General features: G+C 33.1%; 1 protein-coding gene and 1 pseudogene across 1 annotated transcript; both read right to left on the bottom strand.

The window, feature by feature from the left end:
* Positions 1-212: 212 nt before the first annotated feature.
* LOC112737217 (probable methionine--tRNA ligase) lies at positions 213-6,587 on the bottom strand. Its single transcript, XM_025787005.3, has 17 exons — positions 6,194-6,587; positions 5,906-6,050; positions 5,483-5,636; positions 5,138-5,293; positions 4,573-4,797; positions 4,340-4,483; positions 3,727-3,817; positions 3,493-3,599; positions 3,265-3,379; positions 2,793-2,920; positions 2,623-2,688; positions 2,394-2,522; positions 2,119-2,262; positions 1,914-2,034; positions 1,208-1,440; positions 1,010-1,111; positions 213-726 (listed from the first exon to the last, which is right to left on the bottom strand). Exons 1-17 carry the CDS (start codon positions 6,489-6,491, stop codon positions 496-498), a joined length of 2,589 nt encoding a protein of 862 aa, XP_025642790.1. The 5' UTR covers positions 6,492-6,587; the 3' UTR covers positions 213-495.
* Positions 6,588-20,834: 14,247 nt separating this feature from the next.
* LOC112732657 (transcription factor TCP7-like) lies at positions 20,835-21,636 on the bottom strand (annotated as a pseudogene).
* Between the last annotated feature and the right edge of the window lie 813 nt (positions 21,637-22,449).

Below are 22,449 nucleotides of genomic sequence, written 5' to 3' on the forward strand. Positions count from 1 at the left end.
AGTTGCCAAAAAAGAGGGGCTAGTTCTGACCAGAATTGAGAACCAGCATGGCCCGGTTATGTATTGTTCACCCCTACTTCCGACATTCTCTTTACTTTCAATTTCACTCACTGCCATCTATTCTTTTTGTTTAGGAGCCGTTTACCATTCATCCTTTAGTAATCTTTGTCCTTTGAATAACCGTAAGCGTCTCCATCACAAGATGTTCAACATTGGCTTTGAAGGAATGATTGCTTATATCATCATCGTATGAGCACGTGGCACAAGAAAAGTATAGAGAACAATTGAAATTTAGCCGACCATCTTAACAATTTGGGTCCGGCTCACAAAAAATAAAAATTACTCATCGATGTATATTCTAAACTTAAACATGAAAAGCAACAACAATCTGGCTAGTCAATAGTAAGGGCTAAATTATGTTTTCTCTTTTCCTATTTAATTAATTTATATCACTCTGACACACTCTCCCCAACACTGAAAACCTTTGATGTTTGCCTACCTAATTGATCCATTTTGTATGGATGAGACCTTGCAAACACCAGCTGATGTGGTGAGTGGAACATCTTTGTAGCATGCCACTAGTTCCCCATTACTTTGCAGATCCACTTGCAATGTTTCCCAGACTTTCTTCTTTGGGTTCAAGAGTTCATCAGGATTACCTTCAAACCCTGGGAATGTGACTCGTTCTCCAACTTTTGCTGAACTGGGTGGCTCAACCAACTCCACCTATGAGCACAGCAATCAGAAATTTAGCACTCTACTACTCTAATACCTCAAGTGAAAGAAGTACTTGAAAGGAAAACAAAAAAATACTTCAGGCAAGAAAATTCCAAAGAAATTCAAACGCAGCAACAGTGTGGTTAAAAGATACACACTGCGGTTATGTACACGCAGCGTAAGATCATACATCTTTTACTAATCACGATTCAATTATTTTCTTTGGTAAACAAACAAACGAAATATATGCCCATCAATGTACCTACATGTAAAGGCATTGTGTTTTCCTTACCTTGGTGTGATCACTATTCGAAGCAGCTAGAACCATTGCTTGGGATTTAATTCCCCTCATTGTTGCTGGCTTTAGGTTGCAGAGAACACAGACCTTTCGATTCTGAAGAAATTTATTAGGATTAGTCAAACGATAGATAAAACAGTACCTACAAAAGTAGTTATATAAACAGGATATACACATGCTAGTTGAACAGACCTGCATTTCTTCAAGTGGTATATACTTGACAAGCCCACTAACAACTGTTCTGGGCTGTTCTTCGCCAACATCAATCTCTTCCACGTATAGTGAATCAGCATCGGGATGTTTTTGAGCTTTCTTAATAAGGCCAACACGTATATCAAGCCTGCTGATGGTAATTTCTGGCTCAGGAGCAGCTTTGTTTTTGCCATCATTTGATGACTTTGAGGATGATTTTTTCTTTCCACCATCTGTTGCAAACAATGGCATTAATCTGAGTATCCGATCTTTAAAACTTCGTAAAAGAGTATGCAATCAGACACACCATAACAAATGAGATATATCTAATGATTGCTATGATAAATAAGAATTAGTTAGTGGTATCATACACAAGGATGCAACGATTGCTATATTATGGGTTATTAAGTTAAAATGGAGCAGCGTATTATAAATGGTCCAAGAAGCTATTTATTGTATTGGGGGATAGGATTGACTGTCACCTCTTCATGGTGAAGTACCTATCTGTGATATTTAGGGACATCTAAGGCACTAATGCATATAGTTTTGATACTTTTCCAACCCTTGTCTTCTGGTTTTGATATTCCGCGGAAATAATAGGATATCTCACCCTCTATCTTTGTAAACTGTTTTTTCCCCTCCAAAAACCAAAACTTTTCTAAAATTAGAGAAAGTAGATTAAATAAAAATTTATAAAAAACAAAACCTGAAATTTTTGTCTTCTTCAGTTCCTCGGCGACTTTTCCAGCTTCAGCCTCTGCACGCAAGATCCTATCAGCTTGACTTCCCGCAAATTTCTTCCTGTAGAACTCTACGTCTTCATCTTTCTGTTTAACAACATTGAACAAATCAATAAATCACACAACTAGAATGCAAGGATCTTTCCTAATTCATAAAAAACAAGTCAATACCAGTTCCTTGAACAGTGGCTGTGGTTTCCCAATTTTATGGCCAGCATTTAGGATCTCCCAAGGTATCTTTGCCTTGTTAACATCTCCTTTTTCGTCACAAAGCGAAAGATGCAATTCCGTAGACAAATTTAGCTGCTTAAATACCTTCAATGACAAAACAGAAAAGTACCCAGAATATATTGCAATATAAAAAATCTCAGTTTTTGTTTGGGGAAAAAACAAATAGAAGACCAACACTACATCGGAAAATCATGTAAAAAGGGAAGTGAATTTACCTCCTGTGTTAATGACGGCATAAAGGGTTCCAATAAACATGCAAGAATATATACAACCCCAACCGCAGTTTTCATAACAAGAGAGCAAAGAGGTTTGTTTTCCTTGTAAAGGCGCCAAAATTCACATTCCTACAAAGTTAATTAAGAAAAAGGTCCAGAAGCAAGTTACACAGCCATTTAACATAACATTGGTGTTAAAATGCCAACAAGGGGCATGGAGAACAAATACCTGCAGATATCCATTCCCCTCGGTGGATATGGCCATTGCGATTTTCAATCCTTGTTTCAGTCTAACCTGTCCCCAGATTGCAAAAAGAAATGTCATAATAATAATACAGTGCACTGACTCAGAACTCTAGCAATCACAAAACAATGTTGTTTCAGAAGAGGATTGGCAACCTTCTCCATTTCCTCTATGTACTGGTCCACGTATGCAGAAATCCTTTCAGCCAATTTTTTGGTAGGATCATGGGATTCACTACTTAGACCATCAGCAAGAGCAGGTATAGCAGAATCATATCCTTGACCTATATAAGATGGAGTTAGTAATAAATGTTATTGCAAAAGCAAAGCAGGTCAAGACAAACATTTCTTTGGACTCTCTATTACTTTTCAACACATAAATATTGTAGATGATTAACCATATGTCCAGAATCCATTAAATGAACAAGATGAAAGCCGCAGATAAATGACTCCAATGTAAGCACTGTGCACTTGACTTCCCAAATACTGATAAAGGACAACAATTTGTTTGCAGTTATGTAGTTCCAAAATAATGTACTCATAGTCCTTAGGCATTTAATTCCTACAGATCTGTAGTAGCAAATCAATAGATATTTCAAGATGTAGATGCAGAAAAAGTTCAACCAACCTTCAGGTTTGGCAATAAAGCTCAAAACTCGGTTGATAAAGTTGCCCAAATTATTCAGCAGCTCACTATTTAATTTTGCTTGCAAATCAGGCCATGTAAATAATGTATCAGATACCTACATTGCATAATCACATTCAAGTACTTAATAAAGGGAGACAGAATAGAGCATACAATTATACTTCATGAGATACAAGTTATATTCCAAAAGTACATTTAAACTAGAGTTACCTCAGGCCTATTTGTGAGTAAGTAATATCTCCATACTTCAACTGGAATATTAGTATCTTTTGCATCATTACCAAATACTCCTATGCCTTTGCTTTTAGAAAACTTCCCTATAAATAAGTTGAATTTGAGGCAAAATTCAGTTAGTTCAACTTCAAACTATTCAAATGAAAATCAACAAGCAGCGATGTCTCAATAAATCACTTATCAATAAACATGATAAGAAAAACAACCAACCTGCTTCATAATTCAAGTATTCAGTAACACTAATAGTCTTCATCAAGGTCCAATTTTCACCAGTTCCAAGAAGAGTAGATGGAAACATCACCTGAAGAAGCAATTCGATCAGATTCTAAAGAAGTATTTTTCCAATCATTCTAAACTATACTCCATTCTGCAATGCAATTAAAGGGTGTCTTTTTCTTGTTGACCGGCTCCACTAAGCAACCAGGTGATACATAACATAACTAAACTTGTAGGATCCATAGAGCAAAGCAATGTCAAATTGTCAATGGAGCACAGGCTATACACACTTCAAAAAATGTGGCAACCATAACAAGCTTTACAAGTAATGAACGTCATTAGAGGGAAAAGATGTGCACATGTACAAACAGTATGCAGCTGAGACTTCGAAGCAAGTCTCATAAGAACAAGCAACACTAGCAAATAAAATTGTATTGAAAACAATATAAAATTAACAGAAGCATCCATTTTAACTAATGGGAATCACTGATGACACTTGGGGGGAAAAAAGAACATAGGAAACAAGATATTAACATGCATTATCCTGGAAACTATAGGAGCAATAATGGTACATAAACCCTGAACTACGATAAATCTGATAACTTACAGTGTGGAAAGGCACATTGTCCTTGCCCATAAATTGATACAACTCCACATTCTCTGGGTTTTTCCACCATTTCTCCCATTCAGTTGTGTAGCATGCAGTGATTGAGACATACCCAATAGGTGCATCAAACCAAACATAGAAAACCTTCCAATTTGAATAATATGATTATAAAATTAGTGAATGAAAAAACAAGCAACATGTTCTTTTGTGAAAGACCGAACAGAAAAACTAACCTTGTCACTGTATTTTTCATGTGGAACGGGAACCCCCCATTTCAGATCCCTGGTAATACAACGTGGCTTTAATCCTTCTCTAAGCCATGAAGCTGTTGTTTGCTTAGCATTTGAACTCCATGACCCTTTCACCTCCTCTATGTATTTTTCCAATTTCTCTCTCAACAGGGGAAGTTCAAGAAACAAGTGATCTGTATCACGAATTCGTGGAGTATTTTGACAAACCTGTTTAAAATGTGAAAATCTCAGCCAAAAGTTCATACTGCGACAACTATATTTGTATTAGAACATAACAAGTTAGTCAATAGGTGCTCAAGAAACCATAACTACATTAAATAATCAGAAAGAACCAAAGAAGGAAACCCCATGCAACGGTGAAACAAAACTTTAAGGAAAAGGATTATGTAATGGAAATAATACTAAAAAATCTGAGCTCAATAAGATCATCCAATACAATCACAAGTCTAGTGCGAAAATTCACCCATTAATTAGATTAAAAACCACTAGTTAACCAATTGATGAAACCTATATTGAGAAGTTAAGAAATAGATTTGTAGTATACTACCTTACACCTGGGAGTTTTCAATTCTGTTGGATTTAGAAGCTTCCCGCACTTCTCACATTGATCTCCTCGTGCAGAGTCATACTCACACCCTGGAGTTGGGCATATACCCTCCACAAGCCTATCAGCTAGGAACCTTTTGCATGTGTCACAGTAAAGCTGAAATATGATAGACGTTTAAGCAAAAACAAAGCATGAGAAACATGTCTGTGAAAAAACTCAACATCAGTAACTAACCCTTCATTTACAACCAATTACAAGTGACAAATGGTGTCAACAGAAGAAAATTATTAAAAATTTATATAGGTAACAATTTGTACTGAAAAGTAATAGATAACTCATCATCACCTGCTGCATTGTGTTCTCTGAGAGCCATTTGTTGTCCAACAATCTTTTAAAAATTGCTTGGCAAACTTCAGTCTGCTGTGGGGCTGAAGTCCGCCCAAATTCATCAAAACTTATATCAAACCATTCATAGATATCCTTATGAATTGCATGGTACCTACGAACCCACAAATACCATAAAGTATTATCAAAATATGGCTCTAGAATTGATCAAACTCCAAACAACAGCATCATCCTTTGATTATTCATTCTCACAACAGATAATAAGATCAAAAAACAACCTACTGAAACAACACTGCCACTGCCAATCCAATTTTCATACCACAACTAAGCTAAGTAATTAACACATTACACCTCACCAAATAAACTATAGTAAGTAAACAACATATTATTAAATCACAAAAATAAGTAAGAGGAAACAAGTACTTGTCACAAATCTCCTTGGGAGAGCAATTCTCCTCCATAGCTTTAGTCTCTGTTGCAGTGCCATACTCATCGGTACCGCAAATGTAAATAGCATTGTAACCGCGGAGGCGACAGTACCGAGCATACACGTCAGCACTCAAGACACCTGAAAAAACAATACACACATTCTCATTCACCTGACAATAATAAATCAGATTCATTTCATTTCGATTTCAATTTCATCTTCGGCAATCACAAATTCCAAATCAGAAAATTTCAATTTCAAGAGAGAGGGATAGGGGAACGTACATCCAATGATGTTGCCAAGGTGAGGGACGTTGTTGACGTAAGGCAAGGCGCTTGTGATGAGGATGTTGCGTTTGCCTTTCACGGGAAGCTTCGGCGTTTTCCGATCGTTCGCCGCCATTTCAGGTGACTGGAATCGTAAATGTGACGCCGCCGCCGGAGAAATTGAGCAGCTCCGCCGCCAGAAGAAGCGCGACAGAGAAGGAGAGAGAGTGAGAGATGAGAGAGAAAGTGAGTGAAGAGAAGCAGCTAGGGTGTGTGACGTTACAGTAAGCTTGCACGCTGAAAATCCCTGTATCATGCTTTGCTTTCATTTCGATTTAGGGCTCAATATTTATATCCCTGCCATTTTGCCCTTCCTTACTAACTGTATTAGTGTATTTATTTTGTTATATTTGTCATATTATTGTTACAATTATTATGTAATAGATCATGTAAATTTCTTTTTTTGGTATTTTGAAAATGAATAAAAAAATAGTTTTATTTTAAGGGTTTAATTTTATTGCATTGCCAGTCAATGACCAAAATTCTATGCTGCATAATGTTTAGACTATTAAATAATTTCTATAATAAAATATATTTTTTAAGTTTTTTAATAATTATTAAATAATTTTTATTTAATTTTAATTATAAAATTTATTTTATATTTTATAAATTATTATTTTATTATTTATCTATTATATTTATTAACAATTAGAAACAAAAGTAACAATGAAATAAATCTTCTATTAATTATAATTTCCATAAATATTGTATCTAATCAATAAATTTTTTATTCTTTAATCTATTACATCCATAAAAATTAGGTAAATCGTGTTTGTTGATAATTTAATTGATCGGAAGTACAACCAATCCATTGATAATATAGGTGTTAGAGAATCATTAGAATCAATTTAGATCAATTAGTATCGTCTATATTTATATAGTATATCTGTATATTAATTGTAGGATTCTATGCCTTTATTACTTTAATTTATCTAGCACCTATAAATACTCCTTATATATTATACCTTTGATCACATCTCAATAATACACTTTTCAGATTACTCTCTCAGTCTCTTATATCTAACAATGAGTTTTTCCAAAATATCCGTTTTTTTATAACTATTCACGCGATTAATATAAAAAATAATTATTTTTACTAATATTACGTTACGTAATTGAATACACGTATAAAACTATTTTAGTACATTAAAATTAAATTCTTATCTTAAAAGACAAATCGTACTTTGCCTCTTTTCTCTTTCGATTTTTTTTTAGAATATTACTCAAAGTCAGGTTAAAGCTCAATTTTCTATTGATAGAATTGAAATAACCCTACCTTAATTAATATAACTTATATAATTTAAGATTATTATTAGTATTTTGAAACCATGTCTATATTGAATTTTTTTTTTCTAATTCGTAGGCAAGTATTGATATCCAACCAACCATAATCATATTTTCAAAGTTATTAAGTACTTCTAGGTTGAATTTATGAGTATGTGAGACATACATGCATATAGCCGCAAATTAATTTTATTATGGAGAGTGAGTTAGTGTAGGACCCGATAGGAGTGAGCACGGGTAGCGGGTATTTGATTATCTGTCTGAATTTGAATCGAACCAATTAAATTGGTTTTGGAACCAACGGGTAATCGAGTCCAATCCGAATCAAACCAATGGTCTTTGTTAGTGATTGGTTCGGGTATCGATTATGGGTAGGGGTGGCAAAGTGGGCCGGCCCACCCCAACCCGCCCCGCCCCGCCTAGGCCCGCCCTATAAACGGGGCGGATCGGCCCGCCCCACCAACTAAAATGGGTTCAAAATGCTAGCCCGCCCCGCTTTATGTCGGATTGGCGGGCTAGCCCGCTTCTTTTTTTTTTTAAATAAAATTCATTAAACTTAACAAAAAAATAATAATTAAAAAATCAAATACAAATAAAAAATAGTCAAATTATAATATAATTTATTATTATTTTTTTAAAATTTTTAACTTCAATAAAATTGTTCAAAATAATATTTGTCAATAGAATCATCTTTATTTTAAAAAATAAGTCACATAATTTGAGCATATATATAAAATTGTAAAATAAAATAAATAAATATAATAATTAAAAGAAGAATAAAAACAAAAACTGAAAAAAAAAAGTTTAAAAATTCTATAATTATTAATTTTATAATAGTAATCACACTTTTATTTAATAAAAAAGAAAGAAAAATAAAAATCTTCGGCTCGGCGGACCGGCCCGCCCCGCCCCGCCAAAACCCGCCAATTTGGCGGTGCGGGTTTGGCGGACTTTTTTAATTTGGCGGCTCCAAATTCTAGCCCGACCCGCCTTTTTTAGCGGGTTTAGCGGATCGGCCCGACGGGCTCGACCCGTTTTGCCACCCCTAATTATGGGGGTGCAGAATCCGAACCAACCCGTGAATGAGTTTTGTGAGATTAAATAAAAAATAAAAATATGTATATGGCTTTTAGTGAGATTATTCACTATTAATATGTTTAGATTTTAATAAGTTTAGTTTTTAATGTATTTGGTATTTAACTTGTTTAGATTATTTATGTTAATGTTACATGTTTATTGTACTTGTTGAATTTTAGTGATAAAAATTTGGTTTTTTTTATGAATTTCAAAGTCATCGAGTACCCAATTACCCGAACCAATCCATTCATAATCGGTTTGGTTTGGTTCGGATACATGCACAAAAAAATACAAATTCAAACCAAACCGAACCAATTATATTTTTATCGGTTCAGTTCTAATTTAACCTTGAACCCGAACCAAATCGACCCGTGCTCACCTCTAGACCCCGATATGGAGAGCAAGGGAGCTTTACCGGCCTGTGGTGACAGCCAGAGAGTAATCGGACCGTGCGAATGGTAGCAGACAAATCGGACCGTGCGAGTTCCGCCTGCAAAACGGACCGTTCGAGTTCTCCCACCCCAAGCCACGTGTCGCATGCGTGTTGCTCCCTGATGACAAGCCATCATAGCCCATTTTAGCTAGTCTTTTTCTTTAGTTTTCATTAGAATTATGCACTTTCTTGAGCTACAAGCAAGCTAATTGAGTAGATTTTCATGTTTCCCTTGATTGAACCAACCATATATGAATTCATGCCATTTCATCAGGTTTTGTGCTATATTTGTTGCATATTATGAAAGATTGAATATCTCATGATTTTGAGCATAGCTTTGATGAGTTTGGTTGATTCATGATAGGTGAGGAAAGCTTGGAGAAAGGTTGAAGCAAAGAGGAATGGCTAGAAGTGAAGAATGGAAGTTGAAATTGAACTTGGAGGCTTGAAGTTAGCCCCCTAACTTGGAGGCTAACGTTGGGCATGAAAATCACTCCCTGGGCTCCCCACGTTTGAGCCAACGTTAGCCCCCTAACTTGGAGGCTAACGTTGGCACATGACATTGCAAGGAAGTGGCCAACGTTAGCTCCAACGTTAGCCCCCTAACTTGGAGGCTAACGTTGGAACTTGAGAGTTTCTCCCCTGGGCACTAACGTTGGCACTTAAATTACAAAGGGGGAAGGCCAACGTTTGCGCCAACGTTAGCCCCCTAACTTGGAGGCTAACGTTGGCACCTTAATCACAAAGGGGGAAGGCCAACGTTTGCGCCAACGTTAGCCCCCTAACTTGGAGGCTAACGTTGGCGCCACTAGCACCAAGCCTTGCCAACGTTAGGGTCAAAGTTAGACCCCTAACGTTGGCACCAACGTTCAAACCAGGAAATCATGCTTGCTGCCATGAAAAGTTAGGGTCAAAGTTAGACCCCTAACTTTGACCCTAACGTTGAGACCAACTTTGGCTAACTTCATTTCCGGTTCAATTGGTTCACTTCGGTTCTTCTTCAATCTTCAAAGAGCAATTAACCAAGGCCTCTTTCAACCCAATTCCACCAAGAACAGAGGCCCAACTCAAGGCTTGAAGATCATTTTGGAAAGTGTATAAATAGGATAGAATTCATTTTATTCGGGGAGCTTTCCTTTTAGAATTTTCATAATAGTTTTCGGAGAGCTTTTGAACTTGAGTGAACTTTAATTTCTTGTTTTCATTGCTTTCAATTTCATTTTACTTTTGCCTTGGATCTTGGATTGGAGAATTGAAGAAATTCTGTTTCAATCTCAATCTTGGATCTCTCTGTTTCTTTACTGTTAATTGAATTATATTTCCGGTTCATTGTTCTTCATCTCTTTTCTTTGCAATTTACAATTTCCTTGCTATTGTTCTTGTTGGATCTAGGAAGGCATTGAGATCTAGACTTGGTTTTCTAGTCTCTGGGTCCTGAGATCTGAATTTCCCAATTCAATTCCCTGTTTACTGCTTTCTATGTTCATTTACTTTTCTACTTCAAGATCCGGTTTAATCCTAATTCCCTTTCCTTCTTCTGTTTGATGCAATTTAGTTTTTCCTTGTTTAAATTCTGCAAATCCACATCCCAATCCCCTTTACATTTCAAGCAATTTACATTTCTTGCACTTTAAGATTCTGCAATTTACAATTCTTGCACTTTAAGTTTCTGCCATTTAATTTCTTGTTCTTTAAGTTTCAGCAATTTATTTCTTGTCCTCTTTACTTCAATGCAATTTAATTCTGCAAGTCACAAAACCATCAACCAAACCTTGAATCGCTTGACTAAATCAACCACTAAACTAAAATTGCTCAATCCTTCAATCCCTGTGGGATCGACCTCACTCCCGTGAGTTTTTATTACTTGATACGACCCGGTACACTTGCCGGTTAGTTTTGGGTGTTTTGGGAGAGATCCGTTTCTCACCAAAATATCTCATCACTCCCCACAGACGGTGCCCCTTTAACCCTACAACCCCCCTTCATTGCATGCGTACCCAGGGACTTGAGTCACTTTTCCTTCCTTCCCCACTCAGCATCCATTCCTTCATCTTCTTCCTCCCTTAACACTTTATGCTTCATCTATTTGAGTGAAAAAAAAATTAAAATGTCCAAAAATCAAAATCTAAAAATGTTGATCGTCCGAAACTTCACATTGTAAAATATCTCAGCTATTCTAATTATATAAGTTTATTTGTTAAATTCTTTTTATATTTCAGAATTATAATTATTATTTTTAAAAATTTAATTATATTTATTGTTTTAAGAAGTTGAACTGAAGAAGATATATGTGACTTAGTATATAATTTTATTGACAGAAATTTAGACATAAATGTTTAAATAAGGTATAAATGTAGTTGATTCTTGTTTAGAATTGTTTGTAATATAATAGATTATTAATAAAAAATACCTTTTTAGAATTTTTTGGAATAATATTAGAAGTTATAACTAAGTAATTATAGGTAATTGTAGAAATTTAGGAATATATGTTTAAATATTAGTTAAAAATATATATGTTTAAATGTAGTTAATTCTTGTTTAGACTTTTTTGTAATATAATAGATTAGAAATAAAAAATAATTGTTTAGAATTTTTTGTAATAATATTAGAAATTATAGTTAAGTGGTTAACTATTATAACTAAATTTAGGATTAATCTCTACATACAAGTGTTTTGTGCTTACAAGCTTTACAAGTCTCAAGGTATCGTTTGTTTTGAGGTACTGAGACAGAGATTGGGAGACTCAGACTCAGTATCATGTTTGTTGGTTCAGAGACTGATACTAAAATTTCTGTCTCTGTCTCCAAAATTTCAGTATTTCAGTACCTCCAAAAAGTGGGAACACAGGGGACTAAAATTTTTAGAGATAGAGACTGAAACTTTAATAATATTTTATACCTAAAATACATTCATTTTAATTAACTAATTTCAATTTTACCCTTTGTACAAATTAAATTTGAATTTCATTCTTATTTCAATTTCTGTCTCCCACTTTGCACCAAACAGAATACTGAAATTTATTTTAATCTCTGTCTCTTAGTCTCTGTCTCTCAGTCTTAGTCTTTCCATCTCTATCTCTCCACCAAACGCTACCGAAGAGAACGAAACCCCTAAACGCGCTGCTTATGTTACGTGCCTCTTTAACAGACTTTCAAATCAATCCAAATCAATTAACGCGCGAATATATAACTTCCATTTTTCAAAAGATTTCGTTTCCTTTTTCGAGTTTCTTGCCAAATTTGTTCGATCTCCTTCGTGTATTCTCTCTTTGCCTTTTCATTCGTTATTTTACCTGCGTTTATCACTGGTTTCTTCTTCGTCATTTACGTGTGTTTCTCTCTATATATTCTTGCTTCGTTTTTTTTTTTCGATTTTCATGGTTTCTGAAATCAAGCTTTGAAATCGTTTTGAAGATAATAGAACTTCAGAAATACACCCAAACGATTACAGAAATACACCCAAACGGTTACAGAAATACACCCAAAATAGGGGGAGACAGTATATTTCTTCTTGAAATCTTTTAATATTTTGCTGGTTAAAGATGAGGCACATGGCAGAGACAATCTAGAAAAAAACCTAGAAGAATAGTAAAATAGTACCTTGAATAATGTTTCTTCATTTTTTCTGGTATTTTTGATGGAGATTTGTATCTTTTCTTCTTGATTTCTTCTACTCTTCACGAGTAGTTGGAACCTTTCTTCAGAATCGTAGTTTGTTTCGAATTTTGCTTGAATCTTGACGGTTTTTGTTTTGATAGAGGAAGAAGAAGAAGAGTGCGGCATAATGAACGTGTTGTGAAAAAACGCAACGGGTGATTAAGGTGCGTGCGTTGAACGCTCGATTCTAAAGGAGTGGTGCGCATGTTTTTTTCTTGGACTTTGGCCAACTTGTATAACTTGTAAGCCAAAAGGCTTGTATGTGTAGCAGGCCTCTTGAGATAATAACCTAATGTAAAGTTTATTTATATCATTATTGATGTTGTGAGTACAGATTTACTTTTAATTTCGGTCATTAAATAATCGTGTATTAAATACTTATAGTATGGCTGCCGTCGTGGCAGAAGTTTCTATTGTCGCAGATGGAAAATTCGCCGTGGGGATGGAATTCAGTTCTAGGGAAGCTGTTATTAAGGCGATGAAAGAATATACCCTCCGAAGAAGTGTAGATTACCATGTGTATGAGTCGGAGCCGTTGGCATTTTATGCCAAGTGTACATAGTACGGGTCAGGGTGTGATTGGCTTATCAGAGTTAGCATGATTAGCAGAAAGTACTGTTAGGTTATAAGTGAGGTATAACGGCAGTCACACTTGTACCAGATCAACCATTTCTCAGGATCATTCGAAGCTGGATTCAAATACAATTGCAGAAGCCATAAAGCTGTTAGTTGAGATTGACCACTCGTTAAAGGTAAAATCAGTTATTGCAGAAGTGCAATCGAAGTTCAACTACACCGTCAGTTATCGGAAAGCTTGGTTGGCTAAGCAAAAGTCAGTAGAGAAAATATTTGGAGGTTGGGAAGCATCGTACGAAGCGTTGTCCATATGGTTTGAGCCACCTTTCCACTAAAGCATTTACCGGTGCTTTTTGATATTGAACTACTTCAATCTAGGTTGCATGGTAAAAATCAGTAGATCGTAAATGCTCTTCCACCTTCTCATTGTACCGATTCAGAGGGATAGGGTGATCACATGTCAACATCCGTAAACTTTACAAAAGCATAATAAAATCACGATTCAAATTCCACAACTATCATAGATAATTAAAAAAAAATCTAATTAAAACATTTAATTTTACTGAATCCGATTTATTAGTAATAACATTTTTATTTCTAACTTTAATTAATAGTCCTAGAGCTTATATCTAACTTAATACAGATAATAATTACTAATACATACTTTCAATTTTTACCCTAACTAATAATGTTCCACTGTAATAATATTAAAACCTTAACTAAAATAATATATTTCTGTCAATTAAAAGGCTAACATTAAACAAATAATTATTACCAAAAATGCAACTACATTATATTTTACAGATCCTAATTACTAATCGAAATTATCAACATTATTCCAAAAAATTATACACCGAAATTATTCTAAAATTATTACAAAAAATTATAAACAAGTCATTTTTAATACTAATCTATTATATTAGAAAAAATTCTAAACAAGAATTAATTACATTTAAGCACACATATTTTTAACTATTATTTAAACATATAACCCTCAATTTTTAAAATTAATTATAACAGTTAACTACTTAACTCTAATTTCTAATATTATTACAAAAATTTATAAACAAGTCATTTTTAATACTGATCTATTATATTAGAAAAAAATTCTAAACAAGAATTAATTACATTTAAACACACTTATCTAACTATTATTTAAACATATATTCCTAAGTTTTTAAATTTAAGAGGCCTGCTACACATACAAGTCTTTTTGGCTTACAAGTCCAATAAAACACACGCATTACACTTAATTAACGCATTACACACTTCCACATTCAAGAGTAAATAAAACGCACGTTATTCAACAACTTCCTGTTTCCAAAGCGCGCTACTCACCATGCATTATGAACGACTCTTCTTCTTCTTCCTCCATGAAAACAATTTTCTTGCCAAATTTGAAGATAATGGAACTTCAGAAATACACCCAAATGATTACAGAAATACACCCAAAAGATTATAGAAATACACCCAAACGGTTACAGGAATTCACCCAAACGATTATAGAAATACACCCAAAGGATTACAGAAATACACCCAAAGGATTACAAAAATACACCCAAAGGATTTAAGAAATACACCCAAAATTCGTTGAAGTACACCTTATGCATATTTCAGAACTCTTTCTCTTTCTCCTCCTCATCTTCTGCTTCTTCTTCTTCTTCTTCAAAAACGATTTCAGAGCTTGATGTCAAAAAACAATGAAAATCGAGAATAACGAAAAAAGAAAATAGAGAGAAAAGCACGTAAATAAAGAAGAAGAACAGAAAGAGGAAGAAGAACGTGCAGCAAGAAGAAGAAGAAGGAGAAAGAGAAGGCAAGAAACGAAAGAAAAGAAGAAGAAGAGAAGGAAGAGGAAGAAGAAGAAGAACGTAGATCTTGCATCGCGTTTTTTGGGTTTATTCGTTAATTAACTTGTAAAGCATACAAGCCCTAATGGCTTGTATGCAGAGCTTTTCTGATTAACTAAATAACTAAAAATAAATACTAATCAGCTAAATAATTTCATAAATACTATAATAAATACTTATTAATAAACCTCAATTAACTAAATAACTAAATAAATACTCGTTCCTAAATACTAATTAACTACAAATATTATTATCTTAAACTTGACTAAATAAACACTTTTACAAATGCTAATTGAGTATATTTTCACAAGTCACTTAACTATTTGGTCCATCGATCAATATCAACTATTACAAAATTCTAATCTTTCTTATAAATATACGCAATTACGTACCTGCACTCATATAGTCCGGAAACTCCGGAGCATGCATGGCTTCCAAATCCAAAACTCGTATGAAAGATGGCTCCTCAAACGGCACTTCGTTCGCGAGTGTATTTGCCACGTCTGTCACATTCGGAGCCACAGTGCCATCACCTTGATCTTCATCTCTGTTTGGACCAAGAACTTCATAATTGCTTTCAAACTCTTCTTCACTGTCACTATTGTAATCTTCCCGTAAAATATTTCGGTCGGCCTCAGATTGTTCGAATTCAGTGTACAACTCGATGAACAAGATTTGAGCACGACTTTCAATATACATTGAAAATATCTCTTGCATGCTCGCTTCGTCCGTTATATATTTGGTCTGAAATTGAACGAATCCACCGAATACTAGTACGGGATATCTGTATAAAATACATGATATTTTTCTTGACATCTCCGAATCTAGCTTCTCACAAATCACACCTTTAAGCTCTTCAAATGAGATTGTGAAGGGAATAACAACATCTAACGGATCTTCACAAACAAATTTTACTCATTCAGACGTCTGCAACAAAATCTGACCAAAATAATACACTTTCAAAAGAACTCTATCATCCATTTCTTTCACTCACTTAAACAGAAACAGAAACTTCACTATCAATTTTTGTTTCAAACCCAACTAGAGAGACACCGGAGCATGAGAAAGAAGAAGAGAAGTCGAAGAAGACGAAGAAGATTGGATCTAATTGGCTAATTACGATTTATACACCTTCATATGTATATATATATATACACACAACTCGGACCCAACAATTTCTTTGACTTAATTAAAAAAAATATAATAATAAAATCGGACCATTCGATTTCATTTATGAAAAATTAAAAAAAAAATTTAATTCATACATAACACAGACGGTCCGATAAGCTTTATCTAAATTTCGATCTTTCCTCCATGCAAAATGGATCTTCCGATTTGCTTACAAAAATTTTTTAACAATAAAATTGGATGATTCGATTTCTTAACACCAAATCTGAGCAAAAGCTATCTCACAAATTAGTCAAGCACCTCTAATATCCATAATCACGCCCAACACATTTACAGTTTCTATAACCAAAAAAATGAGCCTACATATAGCATATATATAACATATATTTTTATATGAAGGAGTTTTGATTCTAGGGATGGCTAGGTAAGCACTTTTCCTTATTGTGCAATAAAGTACTATAAAGGTCGAATTTATTTTTAGAGTAACATGTAAATAAGTTTTAAAGAATTTGATGATAATTAAGATTTATAAGTTAAATGAATTTTTAAAATTTTTGTTATAAATTTATAGGATCTTAAAATAATATATTAGAAAATATTTTAAAGAATTGCATTGTTGGAAGTATAAAAAAATATTTGGTGAACAAATTTTTTTTAAATAAAAAATGTTATTAGTTATAAAAAAATATTATAAAATTAGTACTTAAATTTATTGTAATTAACTCATAATAATTTTTTAAAAAAATATAAAAGATTTTATATAAAATACAGAACTTATGTAAATAAAATATATTTTTTAAATATATATATATTCATCACAAATTTTTCGAAGATTTCGCCCAACTACACCCAAGTTTTATCATTTTAATACTTTTAAATTTAATTATACGTGATAAATGGTCAACGATTAAGTGTGTGTTTGAATTAGAGTTGGTAAATGGGAGTTTGCATAAAATTAATTTTGCAAACTTGATTTTGATAAAAAATAAGTTTGTATTAAATGATTTATGTTTGGTAATTTTTGTATCAAAATTGATTATAGTAAAATAAATGTTGTTTGGCTTATATCATTCAAAATTATTTTTAGATAAAAAATTACTAAAATAGACATCAACTTAAATAATTTTTTTATATTATCCTATTATTTTAATTTAAATATTTAAATAGATTTTATTAGTTAATTTTATAATAAAATTAATCTTTACTTACTAAAATAAAATAACATATAAAAATAGACAAAATATATTTTTAAATAAAAATAAAAAATATAAATTATATATATATATATATATATATATATATATTTTAATCAAATATGTTACATTTTTTAAGTATTAACATAAGAATATTATTTTAGTATTTTTTTATATCGTACTCTTATTTTAGTACTCAATAATCTTATTCTTAATATTAATTTAGAATCCAATGTTTATAATTTTATTATTATCTATGATTAATTTTTTATTTAATTTATTTTTTTAATGGAATCATAATCTATATTATAAAAAAATTACACTAAAACATAGTATACGAGAATTATAATTATAAAAGAGAGTACTAAAAATAATAAAAAATTAAATATTTATTTTATAGTAATTGAAATAAATCTAAAAGTTCTTGATGATATTTTTATATAGTATATTTTTAGTATTTTTAGTACTCTTTTTGTTATAATTTTTTATTATTATTAGTATTTACAGTTACTTTTTTGTTTAATTTACTTTACCTAATAGAATCAAAAAATCATATTATAAAAAGATAATAACAAACATAATATACAAAAATCACAATTATAAAAGTGTATAAGGTCAAACAAACAGTTGAAAAAAATAAAAAAATAAAAAATAAAAAAATAGAGCCCATATAAATAGAAATAACAAGAAGTCTATAAATAATACAATAACATACATAAATGATAAAATTGATAAAAGGTAAATAAATGGTTAGTATCCATGACTAAAAACCCGTTATAAAAAACGCAGAAGCTACAAATAGTTGCTTCTTATAAACGTAGTTTTGGTAGCAAAATCACTTATGCTTTCATGAGAAAAAAATTTACCAAACCAAAAATTAAAGCTTTCAAAAAATCTAAACATGCTTCTTTACCTCCAATGAATTTTTCAAACACACCCTAAGTTACTTATTTTTTTTTTCTTTTCTTTGACCGTATACAATTGACAATTCTACCATCTTCCCCTGTCAAACTTGCATCCCAAGCATTAAAAGAAAAACAAACCCGTGCCTCCAATGTCCTATAATTTTCTATAGTTTTACCAAAATTTTATTCAATTTCTATCACTTTAATTTTTTTTCTTTAATTCGTGTTTTTTTTAGCAGATTTTTAAATAAAATCTTTTGTATTATTCGTCATGACATACAAAAACATTAAATTAAAAACATTTGCTTAAGATATCCCTCGTAAAGTAAAAAGATAATGATACCTCAAATCACAATCTAAATATTTTTAAATAGACAATTTAATTTTTAATAATTTTAATCATTAAATTAGTATTTAAATTTTTATTTTATTAGATAAATCAATTTTTTAAACTAGATTGTTTATCTATATAAAAAAATTAATTTAAAATTTTAAAAAATTTTCATTACAAAAAAGTATAAAATAGTATTAATATTATGATAGTTTTATAAAACCACTGTGATACTTGGGTATTAAGATATTTTTTGTTGTTGCTGCAATTAATTTGTATTTAGTGACAGTTTTTATAATTTTAACAGTTTTAAATTGCTGTTATGAGATTTTTTCATTTAAAAACGTCCAAGTTCCAACCCTAGTTACACACTCAAGTGCTACACTTTTACTATGAGAGTAAGATTGAACGTTGTCATCATGATTTTTTTTTTTTTTACGATAATCTCCTCCAGCCATAAATGGATTCAAAAAAATTATTATGAAGGGCAAAAAATATATATAATATAAAGTAAGATTTACACAAATAAATTATATGGTGTAAAATATATTATAAAAATATAATAACAAAGAATATATTTTAAAATATAAAAAATATATGTATATTTTTTATTCGTAAAGTGATACACGACGATTTTTTATATCATAAAATTTATCGATAATAGAATTTGTGTCAATTTTTAACAATTTTTTTCTCAATGTAACTCAAATAATTAGCAAAAAATTCATATTTTATTGGTTATTAGCATCATAATTTTCATTGTTAAAATGGTTGTTCAAATGGTTTTATATCTAGATCAAACGATTTTTTTTGTTGGTTAATGACAGTTACAAAATTGATATTTTTTCAATGTTTGAGTAACATTTTTATTGTTTAAAATGACAGTTAGATGTAACGGTTAAAAATCGTCATTTTTATCAGATTAAAATAGTATTTTTTTTTCAAAATAATATTAGATATGAGATACGTAAGTGAGACCTACTTTGTGAGTTTGATCATGAACAAAAAAACTCGCAACATAATAACTTAATAAAAAGATAGTCGCTAGAGGCAAGGACGAATATAAGGAAGGGACAAGCATAGGCCTCTCCCTCCCCACGAGTTTGCTACAAAATCATGATAGATTAATAATAAAATAATAATTTATAAAATAGAAGATAGAATTTGTAATTAAAATTAAAAAATTATTTGATAATTATTAAAAAATTTAAAAAATATATTTTATTATTAGGACCATTTAATAGCCAAATATCATGGAACTATCAATTTTTTTACTTAGTTAGTGTAAAGAATTTTACATAGTCGTACAATTATATCTTTTCTTTAGGTGACCATTTACGTAGTTAATGTGGAAGGTAATTATTTTAGAGTAAAGGACAAATCCGTCCCTAATCTTTTTTTTGCAGACATTTTCGTCCCGGAGGATTGGAAAATACTTTAATGTCCCTGACCCCTCGAAAAATTGGACATATTTATCCCTCCGTTAGAGTCGCTCCATTTGCCCTGACGGAAAACGGTGACATGGCTCCCGTGGCGCTGACCTGGCCGTTACGGACTGCCACGTTGGATGAGCTTTTGAAAAGAGGACATATTAGTCCCCAGGGACCAAAACGTCGCCGTTTCTCCCCACCCCTAATCTATGAAATCCTGTAACCTCAGAAAACACTGGTCTTTCACCCACACTATAGTGACCTCAGAAAACAACATCATGATGAACAAGAACATATCATTAACAAGAACAACACATGTGAAAGTGAAAGAAATAGAGAGATTGAGAGAGAGGATAGCATTGACTACTCACCACACCACTCACCATCCATCAAGCTGTGCCAAAACCCATATGATTAACAAGAACAACACATGAATTCTTTCACAGGAATTGGAATGTAGTGTGGTGTGTTGTGTTGAGTTGTGTACTTCAACAAATTGGAAGCAAAGTTGAGTTGAGTTTGACCACCATTAACACTAAATCTACTAGTAATTGCACTTGAGCTGGCTGCAACAACAACCAAACTTGTACACTCCATTAGGATTTAGGACATGATGGACGAGAGTAAGTGAAAAACTCAAAACCCAAGCAACCAATAATGTAATCCCATTATCATTACAAAGCTTATTAGTCTCTCCAACTTGGAGAACTTTGCTTTCTTTTAATCACAACCAACATTATGAATTTCCAAGCTGCATTTGCACTTGCACACAGCAAACACTGATGATCAAGGTCCTGAAAACTGCTTCCAGCCTCAATCTGCAGCAATTTATCATCATCATAATAAATAACTTAAAACAAATCCTAATTGAATTCATGGACTTCTCCACTCAAAAAACTAAAAACAAAAGAGCCCTAAACCTAAAATTTTCTGAGCCCTCCCAACTTAGAAGCCAGCAAATTCAGATGTCCAGGAAGGTAATTTCCCAATCTCGCCGCCGAAGCTTCTCCCACGGCTTGTTGCTGCTACTGATGCCGATGGTGAACGAACAAAGAAGCTTGTTGCTGTTGAGACACCGACACCGCCGCCGACTGCACAACCATCTCCCGAGGAGCAGCCGCTGCAAAACTCCAAATTTGACCAAAATCGGGCCTGGCCGGGAGGGCCCAGAGCCCCGCGGGAGCTCCATGGCCCACTAAGGACCCCACAGCGGGCCCCACGGAGACGTCGTCATCCTTGGCGGAAGCGTCGTCGTCGGTACGTATGCGCTTGCCGAGTATGAAGGGAGTGAGACCCAGCAAGGGCTTTTGGTCGAGCGAAGACGCTGCGGAGGTTGAGGAAGGAGAAGAGAGAGAGCCAGCACCGCCGCGTACGGAGACGGAAACGGAGGAGAAGCTGGCGGGAGTGGTTCTGGTTCTGGTAGCGGCGATGATTGAGGGCTCGGCCTGGCGGAGGAGCCACTCGATGGTCTGGCCGTCGGACTTGGGGCCGACCTCCGTCGGATGCCATGAGTCGGAATGCTCCTTTTCTTCCTTCATCCGCTTCACCTTCACACTGCATTTGAAGGATTAGGGCTCACAGAATTTCATAGATTGGGGATGGGGGAGAAACGGCGACGTTTTGGTCCCTGGGGACTAATATGTCCTCTTTTCAAAAGCCCATCCAACGTGGCAGTCCGTAACGGCCAGGTCAGCGCCACGGGAGCCACGTCACCGTTTTTCGTCAGGGCAAACGAAGCGACTCTAACGGAGGGATAAATATGTCCACTTTTTCGGGGGTCAGGGACATTAAAGTATTTTCCAATCTTCGGGGATGAAAATATCCGCAAAAAAAAAAGGTGAGGGACGGATTTGTCCTTTACTCATTATTTTATTTTTACTAATGTGGCGTTACGTAATTAAATACACGTGTAAAACTACTTTATACTAAAAGTACATCAAAATTAAATTCTTATTTTAAAAGACAAATCTTACTTCTGCCTTTTATTTAATTTTTTCGGTCTTTCTTTAGAATATTAATTACTTAAATCAGGTTAATGTTCAATTTTCTATTGATAGAATTGAAATAACTCTGCTTTAATTAGGCTTAAGATTATTATTAGTATTTTGAAACAATGTGTATATTGATTTTTTTTTTTCTAATTCGTAGGCAAAGTGTATTGATATCCAACCAAAGATAATCATATATATTTTCAAAGTTATTAAGTACTTCTAGGTTGAATTTGAGTATGTGAGACATGCATATAGCATATATATGACTCATTTTTATATGAAGGAGTCTTCATTCTAGGGATAGTTAGGTAAGTAGTAAGTACTTTTCCTTATTGTGCAATAAAGTACTATAAACGTACG

Source organism: Arachis hypogaea, chromosome 13 (genome assembly GCF_003086295.3).
Source record: "Arachis hypogaea cultivar Tifrunner chromosome 13, arahy.Tifrunner.gnm2.J5K5, whole genome shotgun sequence".
Taxonomy (NCBI): Eukaryota; Viridiplantae; Streptophyta; class Magnoliopsida; order Fabales; family Fabaceae; genus Arachis; species Arachis hypogaea.